The 22,004-nt window shown below is 42.9% G+C and overlaps 1 protein-coding gene across 3 annotated transcripts in view; it reads left to right on the top strand.

The window, feature by feature from the left end:
• NDST1 (N-deacetylase and N-sulfotransferase 1) overlaps positions 1-22,004 on the top strand; it is a 33,272-nt gene that overhangs the window by 1,578 nt on the left and 9,690 nt on the right. Inside the window, exons 2-13 of one of the 3 annotated variants that reach the window (XM_075602089.1) lie at positions 190-247; positions 9,765-10,567; positions 13,660-14,142; positions 14,271-14,358; positions 14,826-14,980; positions 15,215-15,400; positions 15,802-15,930; positions 16,603-16,785; positions 18,754-18,850; positions 19,452-19,575; positions 19,801-19,975; positions 21,629-21,799. In XM_075602089.1, the coding sequence (XP_075458204.1) occupies positions 10,055-10,567; positions 13,660-14,142; positions 14,271-14,358; positions 14,826-14,980; positions 15,215-15,400; positions 15,802-15,930; positions 16,603-16,785; positions 18,754-18,850; positions 19,452-19,575; positions 19,801-19,975; positions 21,629-21,799 (2,304 nt within the window). In that variant the 5' untranslated portion in view covers positions 190-247; positions 9,765-10,054. Of the gene's footprint in view, positions 1-189; positions 248-9,693; positions 10,568-13,659; positions 14,143-14,270; positions 14,359-14,825; positions 14,981-15,214; positions 15,401-15,801; positions 15,931-16,602; positions 16,786-18,753; positions 18,851-19,451; positions 19,576-19,800; positions 19,976-21,628; positions 21,800-22,004 lie in introns of all 3 variants that reach the window. The other 2 variants (XM_075602088.1, XM_075602091.1) reach the window with 2 other exon arrangements.

Below are 22,004 nucleotides of genomic sequence, written 5' to 3'. Positions count from 1 at the left end.
GTGTGTTTCGGAATTTCTGATAAGATAAAGCTTTGCATCCCAGAGGCAATTATGGAATTTTAATCCTGTCCCTGCAAAGCAATGCTCGTCCAGCAGTGACGTGACCAACCATTTTTCTAGCTTTGTGTATCATTTGCAGAGGCTGTTAGACAGAACAGTACACAACCAAGCGTGTGTTTCCTTTGATAGACTAAGATATCGATGTATGGTCCATGCTGATATCTCGGTCAACGCATGGAAACACAAGGTGAGTTATATAGATAATAATCCTTTTCATGGTCAGACGGGAGTGGATTCTGCAGCCGAATGAGAGGAGTCTTATGTTGGATGCATTTTAGTTATGGAATGTGCAGAATAACTTTTAGTACAGCTGTATGTTAACTATTCTTTGTCGGTGTCTAATCAGCTGCCCCAGGCCTATGAAATAACCAAACCAATCTTTAGGGTGCACAGGAGTAGACTGTAGACTGGACTACATACAATAACGCCCAACCACTCCCAAGTTGCTGTGCTACCAGTTATTGCAATAAAATATTAATATTTTGTAGAGAAACAGTTCTGCAGTGATTTGCAAATCGGATCACCCCCCCCCCCCCCCCCAGGTATTAATCAAATTAAACTTAGCAGGCTTCTTGAGTTAGCCGGTTGGAGCAGAGGCTTTACCTGTTATTCCAGTTTGTGTTAATGCGATATTTTTCTACGTTTTATATACTATTTAATCCTTCATATCCACTCTGCCGTGCTGCTGAATATATATACACGTGTATATATATTGTATTGTATGTCTTTATTTATATAGTGCCATTAATGTACATAGCGCTTCACAGCAGTAATACATGTGGTAATCAAATAAATAACAGATAATATAAATAACAGATCATGGGAATAAGTGCTTTAGACATAAAAGTAACATTAAGGAAGAGGAGTCCCTGCCCCGAGGAGCTTACAGTCTAATTGGTAGGTAGGGAGAACGTACAGAGACAGTAGGAGGGAGTTCTGGTAAGTGCGTCTGCAGGGGGCCAAGCTTTATGTATCATGTGTTCAGAATATCCACAGTGCTATTCATATGCTTCTTTAAGCAAGTGTGTCTTAAGGTGGGTCTTAAAGGTGGATAGAGAGGGTGCTAGTCGGGTACTGAGGGGAAGGGCATTCCAGAGGTGTGGGGCAGTCAGTGAAAAAGGTTTAAGGCGGGAGAGGGCTTTAGAGATATATATATATATCTAAAGCCCTCTCCCGCCTTAAACCTTTTTCACTGACTGCCCCACACCTCTGGAATATATATATATATATATATATATATATATATATATATATATATATATATATATATATATATATATATATATATATATATATATATATATATATATATATATATATATATATATATATAATTTTTTTTTTTTTTTTTTAACGGATTTATTTGACAAACGCGTGCGGCTTAAACTGCTGTACAGTACTAGAGAAAATGGGGACATGTACCACAATTTGAGAATGATTAACGGTGTTGGAGATAAGCCGTTTGCATACCTCCATGGAACACTGGACAGTATAAAATGAAAAAAAAATTTTATAACATTTTATACATTGTTGGTGCAAATGTTTCCTTCATGCAAGAACTGTTTAACGTGTTGTTGCCAATGAACACAATATTTGGTGCTTCTTTACTTGTAAATAAAACTGAGGAATTACTCATCCTTAAATTGTAAATTTGTTTTTTTTTGTGGGGGTGGGTTGCACCTGTATGTCCAGTGACAACCACAGAAAGGGTTGTAACGCCCTTGGGGAAAAAGTCTATCGGTGCAGATTTGATTTAATAATTTGACTCTACAAAGTAATATTACAAGAAACTGCGATCATTTAAAGGTTGCTTTTGCTTGTTTGTGAGTTCATGAAGCACATAGAGCATTAGCGGTGATAAATAATTTCTTATGCTTCTTTTAATAGACCTCTTGGTGCGCTCTTATTTTGAGGTGTAAAGCAACTCCAAATCAATCCTTGTATGCAGATACTAAAATGGTAGTGACTAAAAATTGTGTGTATATCTATATAAAAAATAAGGATTTGATATAATACTATCTGGACTATCGCTTATCTATTCAGGATACATATAGGCAAATCTCACACAATTATAGTGTTCTATTAAGTCTAGTAGCAGGTATACATAACACTGTTATACTAGTACTTTAAAACCAGAGGCAGAACATAAAACACAGACAGAACTCAGTGCACATCCAGTGAAACTCATACACGGTACAGTGCCTAAATATATATATGTATAAATATCTATTAAATAAAATGGTATTTTAGTTTAACATTTTGGCCAAATTGTTGTAAGCCCCTGAGCCACTACACGGCAGACCACATTCTCAAGGGTCCCTAACACTAATATAAATTCTTAATAACCTGTGCAATACCAGGAAGAATGATTTATAATAAATCTGTCAATATTAGTTGCAAAGTTCTAAGTCTGATTGAAGCTTTTATTAACCTGTACATTACCAGGAAAAGCACTCTGTATTAGATTTGTCGCAATCATACTGCAAGCAAGCAAGTTCCCCTGAGAGTGGGAGATGCTATGGAGTGAGCTTTTAACCATTTTACCAAAAAAAAAAATTTTTATACTAGTACTTTAACCACACCTCTTTGGTTCTTTTAATTGATTTTATTTAGTTTTTTTTGTCCTGCAATTGTGGCTTTTCCAAACAGTTTCATTTTAAAGTGCTTAATAAAGATTGTTTTTAACTAGGGTGTTTTTTCTCCAAGTGCCACAATATAGGGATTCTTTCTTTCTTTAATCTATATCAAAAATGGATAACTAATAAGGGAGAGAATGTCAATTGTATCCCAAATTGTGGTGAAGGATATTCTAATATGAGAACAAGTGAAAGTGCTAAAAGAATATAATTTAGTATCGTCAAAGATAATAAATAACAATATACTTGCAGGGAAGTGAGTGTGCAAAATAGGGGAACACTGATAAGAACTCCATACAGTATATCTCCATGAAGGAAAAACACAAGTGGATCTATATAAAGTCCTATACCCAGCCCAATTTTAGAGGAAAGATGAAGGGGTGAATAATGTCCTCCTAGGAGGTACCACACTTGGGAGGGACTGGGGGAGACTGGCAGCTTTCTATAGAAAGAATCACATCCAAAATGTTAAGAGGAAAAAAAAAAGAGAGTTAAAGCGTAATACCAATTTAATTACAAGTAGGAAGAGCACGAAATACACTCACAAGGATCGAAGATATAAAAGCAGTGGAGATGTAGTGTATTATAATCACCGGCCAGCATCATCCAGACACAGGAGAGATGTTCAACCTCACGATGATGTCCGCCAGAAACGAGTTTGCAAATTAGGGGAAAGTCCAAAGAACCTGGTGATTATAATACATGACATCTCCACTGCTTTTAAATCTTCAAGCCTTGTAAGTGCATTTGCTTCTCTTCCTACGTTTTTGTGTGTGTAATGTGTAATGTGTGTAAGGCTGAGTCCATGCTCCCTGCTTGCTCGCTGAGGCGCACTGAGGCTCAGGGAAAGCGGGTGCTTTCCCTGGCCTTGCGGTTGCTTACCGCACGCGCCTTCAGGAGGCGGGCCGGGGGCGGGCACGTCACTGGCCGGGGGCAGGCCAGTGACGTCACGGAGCTGGTTCGCCCTCATTGGCCGAACCGCTCACGTGACCGGCCTGTCTCGGGGTGAGCCCCTACTAAAGCCGCTCTAATTGCGGCTGTAGGGGCTCAGTGCTGAGCGGGAGCTGTGTGTAATGTGTGTGGGTATATGTATGTATATGTATATATATACTCAATTTAAACAATAATTTTAAATCCATACTTATAAAGTCTGATTTCAACTTTTGAAATCCCTAATCTATATCAATGTTTGCACAAAAAATTTTTTACGTTGCTTTATTTTAAAATGTGTTTAATTGCTTTGCAAATTTGTACAAAGTCAATGTTGTCCTCTTTGCAGCAACACTTTCAAAAGTTAAAAACTCTCTGCCCCGTTAAATCAACAGGCCGGATAAGTCTGAGGCTCTTTCTTGCGTTCTCCAGGCTTACAGCCATTGTCAGAAGTAGAAACGCTCATTCCGAAAACTCCTGTTCTAGTAATGACTCGGGCCCCAGTGTAGGATCAGGAAAAGATCAGTCACAGCTCACTAACTCCAAGTTATAGGGTCACCGACGCTCCAAACCCATTCTATCATTACATCACTAATAACATTGTAACTGTTAATCTACGCTGCATGTCACAGACTATAGAATGGATCCTGGTTGAGAACAGACGGTTGCTGTTACAACAGCAGAAAGTTGCTGTTTTGGAAGTGGTTGTACATAGTGGAATATTGCACAGATAATTGCTGCCTGCATCCAAGGTGATTGCTATCATATTACTTGAAGACAGAGGGGAGACACAGCTGCACATTGCATTCATGCTACCTTTGTCTCAACCCTGTAATAAGAGCGTCCAGAGAGCATCCCGTATTTTGAATCACAGAAAAATGATGCCACGAACGGCACACCTGGGAGCATGTGACTTGTGTATGTGACGAGGGTTAATACACACCGCGATCTAGCTAAATCATTCATCTTCCTGTAGGGCCCCAAAAATGAGTAATATCTCCCCTCAAATCCATCACAGATATAACCTTACGTTGTTGCCACCACCAAAGTTTTTACTTGCAGAGTCTTTTGTCCCTGTTTACAAACGCCCCCTGTAATTAACACACAATTTAGTGTACCAAATGTCTTGGAAATATGAGAATTTGCGTGTCTTGTGGGCATAGGACACTACCGCTGTGAAATTTTAAATTCATATCTCAAATGCATGTTTTTTATCCTAAAAAAAACTTCTATTGAAAACAGAAGCCCACCATCTGGGCATGTCCTGAACTCCCTCTCATCAGTCTCTAGTGACATTTTTATGCTTGGGAAGAGAAAAGAGTTTTATTTTGAATTTAAAAATGCCTGAGTATCGAAACATTCTCATAACTCTCTCTCCATAGCTCCTAGAATATTGTGCCCTTATTAATGTTAGTCTCATCAAAATGTACGTTCGCATATCTATTTTGATACGCGCAGGTCCATCTTTGAAGGTCAAATGGATATTTCATATATGCAGCTTAACAAGTCTGTTGAACTCAATTAAAACAGCTAAATATGCTGGTTAGAAGTATGTAGTTTTTATTCCTGTGCATCACTTCAGATCAAAGATATATATATATATATTTTTTTTTTTTTTTAGTGCGAACCTTAAACTGAATTGTTCATCGCCTTTCCCTGCTACTTACAGGGGAAAATTTCAGCAAAGTCAGGTCCCCTTTGAGGATGACACCGAGGCCCTCTGTTAGGTTGGGTACTGTTACCTGACCTCTCTAATATACAGATCATTTTATTGGGCCATCAGTGACAACCCCAGGTTAAAGCAGTAATATGTGTTCCATATTTTAAATTGTTTTATTTCTTTTTTTTATTATTACAGTATTGAAACAGGGGGTCTCCGTAGCTGAACTATTAATTTTAGCTGCTTCCAGAGATACTTACATCCTGTAGGCGGTGGCGGTATCGCAACGCAGTTTACAATGTCCCGCTCACACGGGCCAATCGGAAGCCGCACCGGATGACGTCCCAGCTGCCTATTGGCCGGCGGGACATTTTAAACGGCGCCATTGGTGGGCACGCAGTTTCTCTGGCTGCAGAGATGCCGGCACCACCTGTGGAGGTAAGTATCTCTGGAAGCTCAAATGAATACAGTTCAGCTCCAGAGACCCCTGCTTCAATCCTGTAATAAATAAATAAAATAAAAAAATGAAACCCGTGTTTCTGCTTTAAGCTCTGGTACTCTGCTTATTTCCACTGTCAAAAAAGAGGTGTGCATCTAGGGTTTTAATCACACTACAATCCCAGAGCAGGTCACCCTTGGATAACCCCACTTTTAGACAAACGCAGAAAACCAGGGGCCCTGACCCCAATAAAAACAATACATGTATTTTTTAAGCTGTAACTTGTAACCCAAAGTTAACCAGTTGTGTGCCAAGTTATTAATACAATATTAATATGTTAATGGTCTTATCATGACAGATGTGAGCTGGTTTTTTTTCCCTACAGTGTCTGACTCTTGTGCGAGACCCTCCCCACCCCTCCTGGGGAGAGTAATCATCTTTCCAGGTATCCAGAGATATCAGCTGATGCTGATTAAACACTGGGCCTACAAATATGATGTTCCCTTGTGGGTTGGTGCTGCTAGAGCAGAGAAAACAAAGCTGAGTGTATGTAACCCATTCACAGCTCGCGTAGACATTGACTTCTCAAGGAGAAACAAACTAAACTAATCAATTGTCGTATACCACAAAGGAAAGGGTTCTTTACAGTAAGGGCAGTTAAAATGTGGATTTCATTACCCACGGAGACTGTTATGGCAGATACATCCAACCTTTTTTTAGAAGATATTTATTGTATCAAAGTAAACATGGGAAGGATGTTGATCCAGGGAGAAATCTGTGCCGTTATTTGGAGTCAGGAAGGAATGTAATGTTCCCCTTATGAGGCATCATTGGATGATTCACAGTTTTTTTTTGTTTGCCTTCCTCTGAATCAAAATACTGTAAATACAAATATAGGCTAAGTATCGTCTAAATTTAACATAGGTTGAACTTGATGGACATGTGTCTTTTTTTTTAACCTGGACTACTGTGTATATACAGTACCCCCAAAAGCACCTGGTGACCACGAAGCTCCATGTATTATCTTACAAAATAAAACTCTTCTTTGGAAACTAGTTCACACCTGGGAGTGCAGGGGTGTCTTTATGACGCACCGAACATGCTGTGTGGATTCCTGTTTTCTAATAATAATAAAAAACAACTGAAAGTATTGGTGCTTCACTACAAAAGACGCCAGCAACCGATTTTTCTCTGCAGTGCGTTTCATGCATCACCTGGCACGGAAGGGGTTAAGATGGTTTTTAAATAGCCTTTGAAATGCGGCCTTAACATGTGTACTGTGAACAGAGGCGTATAGCAAATACCAGGTGGAGTTCTACATTGGAAGATAATTCACAGTGGTGGCCATTGTTAATAAGTCCTGCAAATATTACTTTACATGAATCTCCAGAAGTGATGACTAGGGGCTAATTTTCACAATGAAGTGTGAAATCGGGATGAGAAGGTAAAACAATGAGTACATATGCCAGGCAGGGTTCTTTTTAACCCTTTTGGTTGCCGGAGGGGGGTCCCCCTTTCCGGCAAAACCGCCATCACGTGATTGCGCCGTCGCTTAACCCCGGAAACAGTAGAGCCCTCCTCCCATGTCCCTGCAGTACAGATCGCGTTGTGCTCTCCGCAATAGCAAAGAACCCGATCGCCTCTGCAAAACGAGCACTCAAAGGGCATGGCGTAGCCACGACATCATGGAGCCCGTGGACTGCCAGACTTCATGATGCAGTGGCTACGTCTTAGGGCACACAAAGGGTTAAAGCAGCATTGGGCAGTGGTCGCCATTTTGTAAACTTTTTTTAAGAGCTCTATTTTTTTTAATGAAAGGCTCTGTTAAGTGTCCGGGAAGATAAAATGGAGATGGTCTGAAGGTTACCATGGTAACCTCAGTTAGACTTTTTTTAAATTTATTTTTTAACACTAAAATAACATTGAGCAAAAAAAGCAGGACATGCTTAAGGGGCCAGATACTCACATTTATGGCTTAAACTGCTCTGGGGCTGCTTCTTTAAAATAAGATGCATGTTTTGTTTCCGATGCAGCAGAACTTGGGGTAGCGCTCGAAGACAGGTGAGTTCCTGTCATGCTCCTTGGTGTAAATACAGCTTGTATTATTGTAATACCTCCCAAAAAGAGGATAACCCTCTCTTGCCTGCCTGCCTAGCTTTGCTTGGCAAGCCCATTTCCCAGAGTCACTTGCTTACTATGCATGATTTGGAAGTTGGCCTGCCAGGTATTTCCAGCTCATCCTCGGCTATTGAAATGTGAGCACGAGATCTGATTCCATTAGGAGAGAGGATTTGCACAGAATCAATAAGAAATTACACCAAGTGGCATCAGTGCTTTTAAATTACCAGTACTAATTAGGAAGATATATTATAGTTGCATCAGAATGAACCAGTGAAGTATTATTTCTTTTTTCCACCTGATTGATAACTTTTTCCAATTACAGCCATTTTTTTAAAACCATGTCCAGTACAAGGGACTATGTCATCTTCGTATCGCCCTGACAAGCTCCTGCATAAATCAGGAAATCTTGGTGAACATGTTTTCGACTTCTATTTTTTATTTTATTCCTAAAGCAGGCAATTATAGAATATTTCCCCAATGAAGAAGACAGGATGAAAGAGAGACATGTAATAGGGGATATCCTTAAATTGTGACCTGGTTCTGTCTCGCTTGTTAAATTAGGTTATGAATATTTCCCTGCTCCCCTCATTGCGGGAGGAAAAGTAGCCCCAAGTGGCCAATTACAGATGTCACCTCTCGCGCCTCTGCAGAGTCTGCTGGAAATGTTTCCCAAGGGAGTTGGTGGGATAGTGAGAGGGAGGGTTAGTGTGTCTGACAAGCAGGTATGTGCATTGTGAATGCATAGTACTTGAGACGGAATCGGGTGCAGCAGGTGATGTGTATTTGGTGTTGCAAAGCAGCAGTGAAGTGCAGTGACACAACTGCAGTGTTTGCCGTCCTCTCCGCGCTGGAATATATATGTGCAACAGCATTGGTGTGCATTGGCATAGCTGTGTGTGTGGGGGGGGGTAACTAGAGGAGATGGGCAGGATTGGGGTGCAGTTCAGAGCTGTATTTGTAGAATGCTAATACTTTAATAATAGCAACACAGAGCTGCAGGGCAGCATTCGGGGGCGCTCGCAGAACATTTTCATGTCTGTCCCTGAGTAATTGGGCTGAATAAAGTAAGGGCTTTAGAAATGCTTTGGGGCGTCCTGGAGTCAGGATGACTGCTCTGCAGTGGAAGATTAAATAGCTGGGGAGCACCTGTCAAGGTGTGAGACACAGCTAGAAGGAGCTGGCTTCTCCCCAGAGGGGATGTGACCTATATTGGAGTCTTCTCTCTGCTTGTCACTAGGCAGGTTTGATTCATGTAGAGACTGGGCACTGAGAAGCTATAAGCAGGAAACTTCTTAAGGGAGCTTAGCATGCAAATGTTCCTAAATCAAATGGGTTTTGGAAATGTGAGCTATGTTGCCTTCTATACATCATTTATTTATTGTGTGTGTGTGTGTGTGTGTGTGTGTGTGTGTGTGTGTGTGTGTGTGTGTGTGTGTGTGTGTCGCTGATCTACCCGTTCTATTTATAAATTGATTGGATAAATGGTGTGTGTTTATGGAGATGTACATTATCCCACACAATGATGCACTTGTGCTGTAGAAGTAATTTTCTATACAGTATGGGGTGGAGGTGTGCACTGCTTCTTCCTGCGTTATACCTGTTCTTTGTTTATATAGCTGGTTGGGCTGCGCAGAGTTTGTGTGAATAGGTAGAGCAGCTGCTGGCTATCCGGCACTTATGTGAAAATGAGGTTGATGGAGAACTGGAAAGTTTACCTGTGAGTATGAAAGGAGCTTTGGTTTACTACTTGAACATGACTGCTGTTTGCGTATGCATTGTGGAAGACTGCTGCTGTCTGCTATGTTTTAATAAAGTGTTTGCAAGACTGATGTGTATTTGTATTGTAGAGCACAATCTGCTATTGCAACAATGTTTGGACCACATTGCGGTGACCATTGTGTTGCTGTTTCTGTTGCAGCCAGTGAAGTTCATAGGAGGTATCGCACTCCACCACAGTCCTGACCCGACAGAGGATGCACGACGGCCACTTAAATCCAAGGCTTCCCCCCTCCGGCAGCTCTACTCTCCCGCACTGCTGGAGAACCCGTCCTTCAGCCAAGCTCGCACGCCTGTTTCATCGTGGAGTTGGACTTTGGATGGATGTGCAATGGTGACATGAAGGGTTAAGGGTACTCCAAAACATAACCACGTGTGTGCGCATGTGTTTGTGTGAGCTTGTGCCCCTCCTCTTGGGAAGGTTGTAAGACCATGAGCGTGTCCCTGAAGTCACGCAGGTTCGGGAGGCCGGTGAGCCCACAACTGGTGCTGTTGCTTCTCTTTGCCTTCTGTCTCCTGAGTGTATTCATCTCTGCCTATTACCTGTATGGCTGGAAAAGGGGTCTGGAGCCTTCGGGGGGTGATGCTCAGCCCCCAGACTGTGATGAGCCCAAGATCAGCCCCTCGCGTCTACTCCCCATGAAGGCTTTGAGGCCAGTAGACTCCTCCCGCACAGATCCTTTGGTGCTGGTTTTCGTGGAGAGTCTCTACTCCCAGCTTGGGCAGGAGATAGTGGCCATTTTGGAATCCAGCCGCTTTAAATATCGGACAGAGATTGCTCCAGGGAAGGGGGATATGCCTACTCTAACTGATAAAGACCGGGGGCGCTTTGCACTAATTGTGTACGAGAACATCCTGAAATATGTTAACCTGGACGCGTGGAATCGCGAGTTGCTGGACAAGTACTGCGTGGAGTATGGAGTGGGAATTATTGGCTTTTTCAAGGTAAGACGGCAACACTAGGGCACCTTTTACAGTGCAGTGGGAGGGTAACGCAGAAGCATACCATGGCAATGAGGGGATAACTGCATAATCGGTTACAGGACCATATTGTCACAGTGAAGGGCCAAGATTCTGTAACGAAATAGCGTTCCCTGATTGTGTCCTGCAGTTACTAACAATTTAAGATCTTCTTTCAAAGGCAGCCATGTAGAAAACACTGAATTGGGTTTAAATGCAATAATTGGATCTTCTTGCTGTGCATTGCATGCGTTTCTGGAAGGAATAAAGTGATATGAAAATCTTACACTGCTTTAGAGCCTTGTGCAGTAAGTAGCGCAATGCTCTCCAGCAGCAAAGGGAACTTGCTTTTCTGCCACATCCATCTCCCTCCTCCTCTCTGTGCTGCCACCAAGACACAAGGTATTTAGGCCAATTGAGTGGCTATAAGCCTCTCACAGAGTTGTAAATGGAGCATTGTTCTTGGGACAGGGGTCTTATTGGGTGACTCCTTTTCAGCTGACATATTTCTATGCAAAACATTCTCCTTCCTCTTCTAATCTGCAGAACAACACATGGCTTTTTGGGAGAGTTCTCTGAGAGAGGGACAAGGGGAGGGGGAAGAAAGCAGATTGGGGGGGGGGGCGGAGGTGGAATGTCTTGGGGGAAGAGTGCACTGCCCTCTGATATATGGACCCTCACTGTTTAATGCCTCAGTCGACCCACTGTGGTCACCCCTCCTCTCCTCTGCTCTTTACCCTCCACCCACAGCCAGCGGGCCAGCCTGTGACTGGCAGCAATCAAGGGCCTCTGGATTTCCCCATCTCCTCGAGCATGGTGGTGCCCGCCCAAGCAAGACAGACAGCATTTGGGGAGAGGGGCTGAGAGGCTGGAACTAGCAAGACCTCGCGGGAAAGTTTTCCATCTACTGGGGCCATGGGGCAGTAACCCAAAAATATAATTGTCCCTAAGACACAGACCACAGTTCTGCCTCCCCCCCCCCCCCCCACAACCCCTCTCAAAAGCTATTTTTTTTTAAATGACACCCACCCTAGTACAGCAATACTATTTTTATGTAAATCAGAGTTAAGCAGTTCTTTAAAGTTTGTAATTGGGAGTTCGCAACAAGGAACTAGTGCAATCAATAAATCTTGCCTACTCATCAGACTCTTGCTAACAAAACTGTATGACCGATACCAGCCAGTATAGTGTCCTGAGGTTGTGTGGGGAACACACGCTTAATAAAGGCCCAAACTGCACCTCGGTGTGGGCAGACTGCATGGGTGGTATAGCTATCTACTGCTTCCAAAGTCACGCCCACAAATACCTTGTTGCTGCAGATGCAAAGCATTGTGGGGAGCGACTTTGGAAGCCCCTGCAGTAATTGTCCGCTATACCACCCACGCTAAGGTGCAGTTTCGAGCCTTACGAAGAGTTCAGTCCCGTCCCCCCCCGCCCCCCTCACAGGATCAGGAACCCACTATACTGCCTGAAATCCACCATTACATATTTACATATTTCTTTTGACCAACCCCTTGGAGACACCTCGTGAGCTAGAGGTTCTGGGAATCGCTGCTCTGTCTAGTCTAATGCTGACTTGTCTCTAAAACAATGTATCATGAAATCATGTCAGCCCCTTGTGTACTTTACATTTGTAATCCTATACATACAGCAGAGAAGATGGAAAAGTAAGTATACATGTATGTATTTTTTTTTTGTTTTTAAATACATAAACCGGCTCTGATGCGCTGCTGCATGGATTATTTTCCACTAGGTAAGCATTCGTTTTCCTGCTGCGAGTGGGGAAAAAAACCTCTGAAATAACAGGTTAACTATTCAGGCTTCACCTTTTTGTAGTTTTATCCCAGCCACTTCTACCGAGAGTGGCCCTGTTCAGTGATCTAGGCATTTCCCTTGCTATTCAGTTATATATTAAGAGCATCTGTTGAAAGTAGTTAAAGACAAAACAATTAGTGAGTTATAATGAGGGAAACTGAGTCAATGAGCTAATGTTTGGAGAAGTCAAATGAAGTAGTGCTCAAATGAAACGTTTGTCAATATTTCAGCCAAATCTATTTGACTTGTAAACCAAGTGCAGCTCCTTAAGGCCTCGGCCATGTTACCTGTTTGCTCGCTGACGCGCGATCATGCTTGCCACTGAGCCCCTACAGCCGCAATTAGAGCGGCTTTAGTAGGGGCTCGCCTACGCTTCCGCAAGCGCGCGGAAGCGTAGGTCTTAGGTAATTTTAAAAAGCAAGCGCTTGCCGGAGCGCAGGGCCGGTCACGTGAGCGGTGCGCCCAATGAGGGCGAACCAGCTCCGTGACGTAACTGGCCCGCCCCCTGACGGCGCGCAGGGCAAGAAACCGCAAGGCCAGGGAAAGCACCCGCTTTCCCTGAGCCTCAGCACGCAAGCAGGAAACATGGCCGAGGCCTAACACAGAGCCTCTCTCCACAATAGTAATTTCACTTTCCGCACGCATTACTGTCAGCAAACCGCTTACCGGGCTTGTTTTATTACACGGCCAGCATATTATTATTATAAAGGATATTTTCTATCATAAAGATATGGATTTTCTTAACACCATTACCTGGGAGTAGATATTTTTGTTTTTCTTCTGTAATTCTGCTTTTTTATCTGTAAAACCCCGAATGTGTAATGACCTGCTTTTTGTGTTGTCATCTGGCCCAAGAATGGGGGATTGTTCCACCTAGAACAGGTGTGAACATATACAATGTGCTGAGTAAGCAAAGCTATACTTTGGGGCATTAGTCATGCCACCAGTGTAAATACAGATCCCATAAAAAAAGGTTAGAGTGAAGGAAGCGTGAATATGACTCAATAAAGAAAGTCGGGGGGGAGCTGAGACGGGAGAGAGGGGGGGGGGGCTGAGACGGGAGAGATGTATAGAAAGTCTATGGAATCCGTTGTTCAACAGTGTTATATATCATCTATATGTGTACATAGTACACTTTATGCACAAACTTTAGCCACCCCAATCTTGCACTATTTTACTATTTCTGCCCCCCAAAAAGCTGTGGTAAAAAGAGATGGTCATGACTGAATAAGCTTCATGGTCTGTATGCCTCCCAACCACAGGCCAACGAGAACAGCTTGCTGAGTGCCCAGCTTAAAGGATTCCCCCTCTACCTTCACTCGAACCTTGGACTTAAAGACTGCAGCATCAATGCCAAATCCCCTCTCCTGTACATCACCAAGCCCAACCAGGTGGAAAAGGGGGATCTCCCAGGCGAAGACTGGACCGTCTTTCAGTCCAATCATTCCACCTACGAACCAGTCCTCCTGGCCAAGACAAAGTCGGCGGAGACCATACCTCACCTGAGCGTGGACGCAGCCCTCCACACCACCGTGGTACAGGACCTGGGACTGCATGATGGGATTCAGAGGGTCCTCTTTGGCAACAACCTAAACTTCTGGCTCCACAAGCTGGTGTTTGTAGATGCAGTGTCATTCCTGACGGGCAAGAGATTGTCCCTGCCCCTCAACCGCTACGTGCTAGTGGACATTGATGATATCTTTGTAGGCAAGGAGGGGACACGCATGAAAGTGGAAGATGTAAAGGTAGGAGAAGCATGCTTGCGTGGGGGTGAAGTGTGGAGTATCCCGAGGTCTAGATTATTTATTAGACCCAATACCGTACATCTGCCACGTGTTAGTTGCCATATGGGACTCTCGCCCTTTTATTCCAGGCATTATTTGACACGCAGAATGAATTACGATCTCACATCCCCAACTTCACCTTCAATCTTGGCTTTTCGGGGAAATTCTTCCACACAGGTGAGTGAAAGGGGTGAGGATATGACTAAAAATAAGCACATTCATTGTTTGGCTGAATCAGACCTTTTTTTGTGTGTATGTGTTTTTATAGGTTTTGTTTCTGGAAAAGTAAATAAGAGTCGGTCAGGGGTCTGGGATTGTACGGCTCTCTTTCTATATGCTCTGTAACCGATTCCTCATGCTGGAGAACATTTTTAGTCCGTGCATTTGAGTGGAACGGATTTTTTCTTCTGCTGCTTCATAGCATATGCAATAGTTGTTTATGTGGGAAGGATAGATATGGAGACGAATGAGGGCAAATGGAGAGCAGTAGACCGACAGTGTGTGCTTGCGGGATTTATTTTGGAAAATTAAAGTTTTGTGTTGGAACAAGCTGACGGGGGTCTATGTTGTAAGACATTGATGAGTAACAGTCACTACACATACACACACACACACATCCTTTGATATCATTCCCATTGGACCAGGTACGGATGCTGAGGATGAAGGTGATGACCTCTTGCTCTCATATGTGAAGCAATTCTGGTGGTTCCCACACATGTGGAGTCATATGCAGCCCCATCTATTCCACAACCAGTCAGTGCTTGCTGAGCAGATGGGCTTGAACAGAAAGTTTGCTGTGGTGAGTGTGGGCCCAAATTTGTCAGGAAGGTAAATGGGGACAAGACTTTTTATGTAAACCCTTTCCATCATAAAAAGGAAAAGGCTTTGGGTAGCTCTGAAGGGAAAGAAAACATAGATGGGAAAATCACATTTACGGGGACAATTTACTATACTGGCCAATTGGACGGTTTGATTAAACAAAACTGGTTTCTCTACTGTTAATATTTGAAGTTGTCTCCTATTTGCATTTTAGGAGCATGGTATACCCACAGATATGGGGTATGCTGTTGCACCCCATCATTCAGGAGTGTATCCCATTCACGTGCAGCTGTATGAATCCTGGAAGCAGATATGGGGTATTAAGGTTACAAGCACAGAGGAGTATCCTCACCTGAAACCCGCTCGGTTCCGAAGGGGATTCATCCACAATGGCATTATGGTGAGACACAAGGTCTTCCTAGAAATGGACATACAGTGACCTACTGACCCTGTGGACATATTGCTGGTTTTATGGTTCCATGTTGCATTTGGATATGACTTGGCTATGAGATGAATACGCAATGCAGAAATTCTACCCACAACCCTTGATTCCAAGGACTGGTAACAAATTAAACTCTTGACGAGTCTTGTGACCTGCTTTTTATAGTGATGGCTAAATCATAGGAAATCTAATTAGTTTTGCAGACGCTCTCCAACCCTAAAACCAGATGATACAGTGGCTCCCCTTAACAGCAAGGAGCAGAACACGAGTAAACAGTTAATTCTCAAGTAATGCGACGAGTGGCTTCCAGACGCCAAATAATATTTTTCTATCATTTTTCATCTTTACTTTCTTTGCAGGTCCTACCCCGTCAGACCTGCGGCCTCTTCACACACACCATATTCTATAACGAATATCCCGGGGGGCCTGTGGAATTGGACAAGATCATAAATGGGGGAGAACTCTTCCTGACGGTGCTCCTGAATCCTGTGAGTGTGGTTGTGTGTGTTGCTTGCCAAGTGTGTTTGCAACGAGTCATTACATCATTTGCATGGTTTCTCTGCACTGGACAATTTTTTGTATCTAGGACTAAGTGTTCATGAAACTCTAGTCTGTACCCTTTACTGAAACACTTCCCCAAAGCCAAAGATATAAACAGGAATATATGAGGCTGCTGAACCCTGAAGCTCCGGTGCATATCTGAGCAAATGAAGTCAACCAAATAATCTACCTGGCAGAAAAATAATAAAGGAGCCATCAAACGCTGCATCAACATATAATGAAGGAGTCACGCTCATCTCATGTTTCCTGAAATAAAGCTCTTTATGAGCAACTAACTTTTTGTGCGGCCTGGAAGTGCTCCCATAGGTTTCCAGCCTTTTCTTCTTTTTATCATGGTTTGTTTTACCTGGAATAGCATTGTCCTTGGACATAGGTTTCTTAAAGTGATCATTGTCTCTGTCCCTGCCCTATAATTGGAGACATTGTCTGACCAAGACTATCCAACTTATTAGCCCTTCCTGCTAGTGTACGCATTGCTGTGCAGTGTCAATGTATGCACCGTCCCCAACCTCTGCTTTGGTTAAGTGGTTAAACTTTGATTTTTTTTCCTCCTCCATGCGGCTACTTTGTGTTCTTGACTCTTCAATAACTTCCCTCAGATCAGCATTTTCATGACCCACCTTTCCAACTACGGCAACGACCGCCTGGGACTTTACACTTTCAAGCACTTGGTGCAGTTTCTGAACACATGGACGAATCTGAAGCTGCAGACTCTGCCCCCAGTACAGCTCGCTCACAAATACTTCCAAATATTCCCCGAGGAGAAGGACCCCTTGTGGCAGGTAATGGATGCACACTGACATGGAATTTTACATTCATTCACCAAGGGCCTTATTCTGTATAGGGTACGTATAAGAAAAGGGTAAAGTGTTTTTGTGGAGCACTCAATAAGCATGACTTATGTTCTAAAATGTCAATTTCTATTGAAACAATATAGAAATATATATCTAAGATTGTTAAAAGGGGGGATGGATGAACAAAACACAAACAAGATTTAAAATGCCATGTAACCCCACAGTTCACTGTTTCCAAATTCAGATTGCAGAAGGTTCAAATAAACTTCCTGTAATTTATAATATAGCTGTCTATCATACAATCCGGGTATTGAGCAATAAGGCAGTATTGTATCTGCTTGGACAGCGTCATGACAATAATTCATACTAAGGCTACGCTTATAGTGCTGGCGACAGCGACGCAACGGTCGCTGGAAAATCAAATAAAGATGACTTCCAGCGATCGCGACCAATCCGTCGCTCCGACGCGCCGTTGCGTTGTTCTCACTATAAGCGCACGCGCCGGCGGCAATGCATTTGTTTTGCTGCAACGTTGTCGCTGTCGCCGGCACTATAAACGCAGCCTAAGATATGCACATTACCATTACTTGCAACAAAAGCCATCAAAGGGATACAGGGATATGTACATCAAACAAATCTGAACCAGGCTGTCTATGGTTAAAGAGAGAAAAGTCATAAGTTTTTTTAAAATGTTTTAATTGTTATCAAGCGAAGTCAGATCGTGACCCGCTACATAATGCAATCTATTCTTCTATACAGTATATAGTTGTAGTAATCTTCAATGTCACATTACATAAATAGATGTTTTATATAGCGATAGCAGAGAGGAATCATTCATATCCCATCATGGTATTATAATCTCAAAAGGGATGTCTTTATTATAGACATTTTTTTTTTAATCCCTTCAACAGAAATAGTAAATATTAGATGCATCCCTCTTTTTTTTAGTCCCATTTCCCTCAATTTATGTAGGGTGTAGATGATGACTCCAAGTGGTTATATGATAAAATTCTACCAAAGTTCTGGCTCTAGATTTGCCATATCAGACACGGTTTAGAAAGTTCATCATGGTAACAAGCAGGGCGACATGTAGTTGACGTGCATTCTACCCCAACGTGCGTTTAACCTTGGGAGGATACTTCTGTATTGTCTGAAGTGGCTGTTCCTGGACTTTTCCGGCTGAAAATCACTTTTTACTTAATTGGGTCATTTTTGGCTGAAAATCCACAAACGACCGCTTCTGCGTGGAGGCAAGTGTCTTGGGAAGCATGGGGTCCCCAGAGCTGAAAACACAGTTCTGCTCCGGAAACCCCATGCTCCAAACTAATAAATGTAATAACAAAAAATGGAAGCAGGCATGTTGCTTTAAGGCTAAAAAAATTAGTGTGAGGTTGTTGCTGCCTTTAAAGTTATCCGAAGAGTGCTGTATACAGAGTTGGTGCTATATAAATGTTGCTATATTTACCTTTTTATGTGCCCATATTTGTGGTTTCTTTTGGAAAATCAATATGGCTGTTATCCACGACTTACTCCTACTGGCCAATTGGAAGCTGCCATGTCATCAGAGCAGGACATGGCAGCTTCCTGTTGGATGACTCCAGCAGCCATTATATTTTTTTTAAATTTAATTTTACTGGCACCTAAAAAGGTAAATATCTTGGGAACCAGGGGTTTGCCAAAATTCGGAATAGCGCAGATGAGCTCAATGGGACCTGTACCGATTTTTATACAAAAAAATTCCAACAATGGGCAGATTGCTGCCTTTAAGAAGACTAGTGAACATTCGGATCTTTGTCGTTATCTGCCATTATTGGTGCTCCAGACTGTTGAATGTGTGCGGCCATAATGAATGTTGCTTAATTTTAGGGGTCCAATGTATGCCTGACTTCTATGTCTTCCAAATAACAACCTAATGTTATCTCTTATAAGCAAATGTTTGCTCTCCTGGTCTTGCAGGATCCGTGCGAGGACAAAAGACACAAAGATATTTGGTCGAAAGAGAAGACCTGCGATCGTTTCCCAAAACTGTTGATAATTGGACCTCAGAAAACAGGTAGCCGTCTTGGCTTCCTTCCCAGGGGAGTCAGGAAGATTCTGAGTGTGTGTGTGTGTGTGTGTGTGTGTGTGTGTGTGTATACAAGCAGGTCCTATTAGTATATAATGTTGTGTTTGGTGCAGGGGACATAGGATTATTAACCGATGCTTTGCAGTGGGGGAGAGGAGATTATTACTTGATGCTGTGTAAATAGAGGGAAAACTGGGCTAGGCACAGGATGTGGTTTTTGCACAGATCTGGGATTAGTAAAAATATATATATATATGTATGAGGGGGTTGAATTTATATGAACGTGAAACTACAATAGACTGGTAATGATATGTGTATGCAAGGGGATGGAGTTGGAGTTGGCACAGATGGTCTGTGTACAGAAGGGAACAGGGCATATAGGACCTGATGTTTTTTGTGCGAAAAGGAAGCTGATGTTTAGTACCAGATTAGTAGCTATTGCTATGTGCACCACTAAAGGGAATTGATAATTGTTTGTATATTGAAATAGCCTGTGCTTTTTGTATATTGTGCGAAGTCCCAGAAGGAGCTGGGAAATTACTGTCAAATGCTCTTATGTGCTTATTGGAACTTTTTTTGTTTCTTCCAGGTACCACAGCTTTGTACCTGTTCCTCGGAATGCATTCAGACCTGAGCAGTAACTACCCCAGCTCCGAGACCTTTGAGGAGATCCAGTTCTTCAATGGCCAGAATTACCACAAAGGAATTGATTGGTATGAACTTGCAGGATCCAGCAGATTCATTTTTGACCCCTCCCAATCACTGTAGGTGCAGAGGGGGAATGTGTAGGGCAATATCTGTGCAGCTATGCAATAAGGGGTTACAGCTATACAGCGTTGGTTAATGTAGAGTGTAGGAGAGGGGAGGAGGTAAGATACTGCCATTTCAATGCTTGCTGTTCTTCTCTTTTTTTTTGACACCTTCCATCTCTCTTACAGGTACATGGAGTTTTTCCCCATTCCATCTAACACCACATCTGACTTCTACTTTGAGAAGAGCGCCAACTACTTTGACTCTGAAGTAGCTCCCAGGCGAGTGGCAGCACTGCTGCCGAAAGCCAAGATCGTCACTATCCTCATCAATCCTGCAGACCGTGCATATTCCTGGTACCAGGTACTTGACTGTGGAATTCCCAGACCTCTTGACTTCTTGCTCTGGTTAAGCAACGATGTGGCTTGCTGTGTTGTGCAAACAGTTACTGTTCTTGTTGAGAAGCTATTAAATGATGTGGCACAGCAGCAGGGATGGCGGTAGCAATCCTAACCTTCCGAGCTGTTGGCACCATAAATCCCGCTGCAGCCTAGTCCCGCAACGTAAGCATGGTCATCTGATGTGGCCTGGTTGTTCAACTTGTACGTCTGTCTACAGGAGCCCTGGAGATGTAACCATGGTGTGCAAAGCAAGTTCGTAACGCATGCCACATTGGGCATTCAATGTGATAAAGATAAGGGGAAGCTGCACACCAAGATGATGGTGATAAATAATAATAATCATACAATAACCGGTGCTCCTGGTCTCCAGGGAAAACTGGAATATTCCAAGTGAATATGGAGAAAGGGAAAGAAACAGGGCACTTTGGATTTGAATGAAAGTGAATTTATTTTTCCAATTGATTGACGTTTCGGCCTCTGTCGGCCTTACTCGAGAGTTAGTGCCACTAACTGTTGACATTTGACATTCAGTCATAGGTTTCACAGCCTGCGCCCCCCTGCCGGCTGTCCTCCTTTCCCCGCGCTCCCCCTCCTTAACTTGACTCGGACGTCATGACGTCAGTTTGCCATTGCAACGCGACATCACATGACCCCACGACGGCATTTGATGCCAAGTTGCCATGGCGACACGTCACCAGGAGCGTCTCAACCAAGTTAAGGAGAAGTTTAGGCGCCTTGCAGCTCCCCCGGCATTAATTTAAATGCCGCCAGGAAACGCGCGGGGCCTCTGTAAACCCCGTGCCCTCCACTTTGCGCACCGCTGCTCTAGACACGTGTTTTTTTTTAAATTTATTTCTTTTTAACCTTTTATTGGTTAAGGAACCCTATAACCATATTGTGAAATTCTGTGGAACTCTAACCCTCTCTAATAGCGCATCTGAGATCAGATACATTGTAAGGAACCCCAAGCATCTGTAATAGTGTGTCTGAGATCAGATACATTGTAAGGAACCCCAACCATCTGTAATAGTGTGTCTGAGATCAGATACATTGTAAATTCTTCTGAATTTGGTACAATTTTCAAATGACCTGAAAATTGTAAGCAGCCCTTTACAGATGCCCGGGGGTACCCACGGGTTCCTGGGAACCCCCATTGAAAAACAATGCTCTAGACAAAGGTTCTTGCCTTTCCAATAGCCCTGGTTTTGTATACCTTTTATTTTATTGTATAGCCTTTTGGAAGGATGCAGGTGTTAAGTCATACAGTGTAACATAATATATGTACATTTTTGTTCAGAGGCCACCCCCCTATTCACAAACAAGCTCTAAAAATAATACGGCATGTTAAAATGTATCCCACACCTAATCAACAATTAAGTCTTGTGTTCCATGCCAATTAAAACTAGATGTGCATGTTGGGCTATTCAAGCAAGTCAATTACGTACCACCCTCTCTCTATTTGCCCCTCTCCAGGCACTTTCTCCTCTCTCTCTCTTTCCTCTCTATTTTACACTTTTCAGCAATGAAAAGTATCCTGCTGCGATATACTCCCTCTCTAGGATATTGTAATCTCTGCTGTCTGTCAATTAACACTTTGTCTCACACTGGTAATCAGCACCAGAGAGCCCACAACGACCCTGTGGCCATGAAATACACCTTTCAAGAGGTAATAACGGCAGGACCTGATGCTCCTCAGAAGCTGCGGGCCCTACAGAACCGGTGCCTTGTTCCAGGATGGTACTCGACCCACATAGAGCGGTGGCTAAACAACTTCCACGCCAACCAGGTGACGTAGACGCATATGTTGCAAGTTACAATAATAACTACATGACATTTTAAAAAAAAAAAACTGTTGTGTGTGGCGAGCACGCACGTTCTAAGTGAGACTTCTTTCTGTTGTGTCACTGAAATTGTAATTATACTTTCAAAAGTCTTTCAATGAAAAACATCAAAACCAAAAAACAATTTCAGTGGCAAAACACACAAGTTTC

Source organism: Ascaphus truei, chromosome 5 (assembly GCF_040206685.1).
Source record: "Ascaphus truei isolate aAscTru1 chromosome 5, aAscTru1.hap1, whole genome shotgun sequence".
Taxonomy (NCBI): Eukaryota; Metazoa; Chordata; class Amphibia; order Anura; family Ascaphidae; genus Ascaphus; species Ascaphus truei.
Note: the sequence above shows the minus strand (reverse complement) of the source record. Positions and strands in the feature narration are given on the sequence as shown.